This window comes from Colletotrichum acutatum (assembly GCF_030867785.1).
Source record: "Colletotrichum acutatum strain CBS 112980 chromosome Unknown BDZ83scaffold_7, whole genome shotgun sequence".
NCBI lineage: Eukaryota > Fungi > Ascomycota > Sordariomycetes > Glomerellales > Glomerellaceae > Colletotrichum > Colletotrichum acutatum.
The window spans coordinates 170597-175722 of NW_026849001.1; the positions used below are offsets into that span (position 1 = coordinate 170597).

The 5126-nt window shown below is 54.6% G+C and overlaps 2 protein-coding genes across 2 annotated transcripts; one reads left to right on the top strand and one right to left on the bottom strand.

Moving 5' to 3' along the window:
• Positions 1-269: 269 nt before the first annotated feature.
• BDZ83DRAFT_566991 (leucyl-tRNA synthetase) lies at positions 270-3209 on the top strand (the record flags this gene model as incomplete). Its single annotated transcript, XM_060503909.1, has 2 exons — positions 270-800; positions 852-3209. 2 exons carry the CDS (start codon positions 270-272, stop codon positions 3207-3209), a joined length of 2889 nt encoding a protein of 962 aa, XP_060370314.1.
• Positions 3210-3621: 412 nt separating this feature from the next.
• Positions 3622-4716, bottom strand: BDZ83DRAFT_566779 (CobW/HypB/UreG; the record flags this gene model as incomplete). Its single annotated transcript, XM_060503884.1, has 1 exon — positions 3622-4716. The coding sequence occupies one exon, from the start codon at positions 4714-4716 to the stop codon at positions 3622-3624; it is 1095 nt and encodes a 364-aa protein (XP_060370315.1).
• Between the last annotated feature and the right edge of the window lie 410 nt (positions 4717-5126).

A 5126-nucleotide genomic window follows, 5' to 3' on the forward strand; every position in this document is an offset into this window, starting at 1 on the left:
GTGTGCGGAACAAATGACGTTCCCCTGCAGGGCCACCTGCCAGTCTGCCACTAAAATTCCGCAGGGTAGGGGCGGAGATGCAGGGGTCCAGAGAGCTCTCCGTTTTTGATGGAGCTGCACGGCAGCTGCAAACGCGACCACTGCTTTCTTCGCTTCAACCCGCGATAGCGTGACGCCGTTGCATGACTCTAATTTTGCTGCCTTTTGCTTCCTCCACCATCGACCACGACCTACATAACTCTGCCCAACGACCATGACAACACCATAAAATGCAATTGATACACGCGAAACATGTTGGCCGTCTCTGGTCCAGTCGGTCCATTGCGACCTGGGCGAAGAATACACGACCGTCCCCAGCACTAGTAGCTACTCGACAGCCTCCGTCTTTCGCAAGCCCGTACTTAGCTCAAACAACGCAACGACGGAGCTATGCCGATATCAAGCTCGATTTTACCGCTCTCGACAAGAAGTGGCGTCAGAAATGGGACGCTTCGAAAGCTTCTACGGCAAACGATGACTCAAGCAAGCCGAACCAATTTGTGCTTCCAATGTTCCCATACCCCTCTGGTACCTTGCATCTCGGCCACCTGCGCGTATACACAATTGCCGATGTCCTCGCTCGCTATCATACGATGAAGGGGTCTCGCGTGATGCTGCCAATGGGATGGGACGCATTTGGCCTTCCGGCTGAAAATGCCGCCATCGACCGTGGAATCGCACCTGCAACTTGGACCAAGACCAACATTGCCAAGATGAAGGAACAACTGGAGGTCATGAATGGCAGCTGGGACTGGGAGAGGGTTTGTTTCCTAGCTCACCATCTTTGCTCTGGCTGACACGACGTCTCTTAGGAACTGACTACCTGCGATCCCGACTTCTACAAACACACCCAAAAGATCTTTTTGATGATGCTCGAACGTGGCCTCGCCTACCAAACCGAAGCAGAGGTCAACTATGACCCTGTAGATAGGACGGTCCTCGCCAACGAGCAAGTTGACGCAAATGGATGTTCTTGGAGATCCGGTGCCAAGGTTGAGAAACGCCAGCTGAAGCAGTGGTTCTTCCGCATCTCCGAGTTCAGGGAAGCATTGCTGAAGGATTTGGACACGCTTGCCAAGGATGAGGCTTGGCCCGAGAGGGTCTTGGCCATGCAGAAGAACTGGCTCGGAAAATCGACTGGCGCCGTCATCAAGTTCCCAGTCATGGCCATGGGCCAAGATGCCCACGCAGCTATCGAAGTCTTCACGACGCGGCCGGATACCTTGTTTGGAGTTCAGTATCTCGCCCTCGCCTCAACTCACCCGATCGTGACATCATTGGCAAAGGCAGACCCCGAGCTCCAAGCTTACTTAGATACTCTACCCGCATTGCCTAAAGACTCCAAGGTCGGTTACATGCTGCCGCACGTAAGGGCTGTCAATCCGCTGGCATACCACGAGCAGACTCCCGACGACACCAAGAAATCCATCCCGGTGTATGTTGCGCCGTACGTTCTCGGCGATTACGGCGAAGGCGCTGTGATGGGTGTTCCCGGCCACGATCTGCGGGATAATGCTTTCTGGAAGGAGCATCATTATGATGAGCCCGTGAGGTTTGTGCTGGCGGCTTCGGAAGACGAATCAACTTCCGCAATTGCGAACGATCCGTTCGTGGAGCATGGTGTTATGAATGCAAACAGCGGTCCTTTCAAGGGTAAATCCTCCACTGAGGCTGGCCGGATGCTCGTCGGCATACTCGAGGCAGCAGACTTGGCCAAGCCGGTTGAGAAATGGAGATTGAGAGACTGGTTGATCAGCCGTCAACGATACTGGGGAACGCCTATCCCTGTCATCCATTGTGGCTCCTGTGGCCCAGTACCTGTTCCAGATGATCAGCTTCCGGTTACATTGCCCGACGTCAGCCACCACTGGACAGATGGACAGGTTGGTAACCCGTTGGAGAGAGCCGAGGATTGGGTAAACACTAGCTGCCCTAAATGTGGCGGTCATGCGAAGCGCGACACCGACACCATGGACACCTTCGTCGACTCGAGTTGGTACTACGCGCGTTTCGCAGATCCTCATAACACATCGCAGCCTCTCTCTCTTGAGGCAGCAAAGTCACTACCGGTGGACCTGTACATTGGCGGTATTGAGCATGCTATCTTGCATCTCCTATATGCCAGGTTTATCTACAAGTTCTTGGCCACGACAGAACTGTTCCCTGCTTCCGGCGAAACTGACACAGTCCACGAACCGTTCAAGAGACTAATCACGCAGGGCATGGTGCACGGCAAGACGTACACCGATCCCGAGTCGGGGAAGTTCCTGAAGCCAGACGAGGTTGACTTGGAGGACCCTGCCAACCCTAAAGTCGTAGCCACGGGGGCCACGGCAAATGTATCGTTTGAGAAAATGTCCAAGTCCAAGTACAACGGAGTGGACCCGACCGACTTCATATCCAAGTACGGCGCCGATGCGACCCGAGCTCACGTTCTCTTCCAAGCGCCTGTGGGCGACATCCTTAACTGGGATGAGGACAAAATTGCCGGAGTCACGCGTTGGCTACATAGGCTTCATGACCATGCAGCCAAACTTCAGGAGTTATCGGCCGAAGAAAAGCCCATTGTGGCTTACCTTGAAGAGCGCTCAAACAGCTTGTCTTCTCTCAGCGACAAGGAACTGGCTGTCTGGGATGCTGACGCCGCCATCTGGAGAGCGGTTCAAGGAACAATTGGTTCCATTACCCAGTCCTACGAGACTGTTTATCCGATGAACACCATTATTTCGGACCTTATGAGTCTGACCAACACCCTCCAGGAGAACACTGGAGCGAGTCCGCTTGTCCAGAGGGAAGCGATGTCCGTTCTCCTTCGGATGATGGCTCCAGTTGCACCAGCATTCTCCGAGGAGTGCTGGAGTCTCTTGCATCCCGAATCCGGTTCCATCTTTGAGAATACCACGTTCCCTGCGCAAGACAACACGTCGTCCCTGTTGAAGCCGCGTAAGCAGCCAGTGGCTATCCAGATTAACGGAAAGCTGCGCGGTGTTGTAGAAGTTCCCAACCCCCCATCTGGTCTGGAGGGAGAGGCATTGCGCGACTGGATCGTCGCTGAGGTTCTCAAGTCTGATGAGGGCAAGGCCAAGTTTACTGGGGGTCAGTTCGATGTCACTTCCCCAAGGAGAGTCATCTTGGCTCGTGGCGGCAAGACAATCAACTTTGTAGTCTAGAGGTGTAAAAGTATGCGAGATACCCGGTGGTTTGTACAATATAGAAGCCGAAACGAAAAAGAAATCAACGTCACTCGTCAAAACAACTCCATTCATTTGCCAATCTTGTCTGCGATCCTCGATGTTGAGGCTGTCTTGGGTACACGTCAACGTTCGCATTGGAGCATCCGCACTGTTACCTCAAGAAATGGACCGGCGACTCATTAGGCCTACTGAGAATTTCAAAACTTCCCTTTGTGGCTCTTACAACACATTCAATTGTGGTTCATCTAAATTTACGCTCTCAGCTAACTCCTGCTTTATGCTCTCTGTGCGTTGCAATGCCTCAAAGTACGCATCATACTCTTGAAGCTCCACATATGCGCCTTTTATGTCGTGTAAGTGTGTTTCTCTATCGTCTACTCGTTTCGTTTCATGCGATCTTTGTAACAATCAGCTCGCCCTCACCGCCCTCGACTTCTAGAAATGATCCGGTCTCGAGCTTTTTCTTCCACTTCCCACTCTCGTAGCGTCCCAAAATCATAGTCATACGCAGCAGAGCTCCCTCACTGGAAGCATGCTCGGCCCCGCCCTCTGCGATGGGCGTGAAGGTCCACCGACCAAAGGCCCAGTTGAGAATGTACCGAGATTTGGGATGCGGCGGTGTGGGGATCTGAGAGTCCTCGTCAGAGTCCCTTACCGTCGATGAAGCGGTCAGGACAGCCTTGATTCGATACACTTCATCTTTTGGCGCCGCGCGCAAAAGCTTCTGTAGGCTGTCTGCGTTGACCGCGGCGTCCTTGGGGCCCTTGAGCTCGATTGAGAGTACCTCAACCTCTGTCTGGTGGTCGTGCGCGTGGTCCTCCCCCTTGTGGTCGTGGTCGTGTGTGGTGTGCTCCTCCTTGAGGTTCTGCGCGAGACCGCCGTCTACGCCGAATACAAGGTCAGCGCCGACCCAGCCCTTTTTGCTCTTGACCCATGGAATGTCCACCTCGAGGTCGCCCACCCGGTCGAGGACCTCGTCGAAGCGGTCCTCGGAGCACAATTCCCACTTGTTGAAGACGATCAAGTCGGTGTACTTTGCCTGGATGCGCGCCGTGTAGCTTGTATCCTCGTAGCCCTTCCAGTTTTCCGTGTCAATGACGCTGATGACGCCGTCGAGGGTGTAGTTGCCCGTCTCGCGTGCGAGGCGGTTGACCTCAAGAGCCAGCGTCGCAGGAAAAGCCGAGCCGCTCGTCTCGATGACGATGCGGTCCGGGCGTACGGTGGTGTGCAGCTCGGCGAGGGCGACGCTAAGCTGGCCGACGAGGTTGCAGCAGATGCAGCCGTTGAGGAGCTCCTGGACGCCCGATATGGCGCTGGAGGAGGCCAGCTGGGAGTCGACGGCCAGGTCGCCGAATTCGTTCTTGAGGAGGGCGAGCTTGTAGGACGGGTTCGCGGCCTTGAGCTGGGGGAGGAGGTTGAGGATCAGCGTCGTCTTGCCGGAGCCGAGGAAACCGGTGATGATTGTGATGGGAATGGGCGCCATGGTTGGCAAGAGAGAAAAAAAGTCGCAAAGCGCGCGCGCACGAGTGTCGGTGAACTCTATCGAATCGGAAAAAAACTGTGCACGAACGGCTGGGAAAATGACAGCTGTTAAGCTTTTGATACGTAATGTTTGTATTGCCTTACATCAGATCACCACCCAATTTTTTTTGGTTGAGGAAAATGGTGCCGCCGCTCGGAAGCGGGTAGTCGCGTGGTGGTGGGATGGAGGGGTCGCAGACGGGCTGAGCGCCGGTCCAGTCCGATAAGAAGCCCGATAAGGACCGATAAGACACAATCCAGGCTGGAGATTTTAAGGTTATCTTAGCGGGCAGCCAAGGGGACTGCAGTGCCGAGCTAGGCGGTTTGACGTCATTGGCCCCAGTTTGCGGGTGGCTCACACCATCTTTCCTG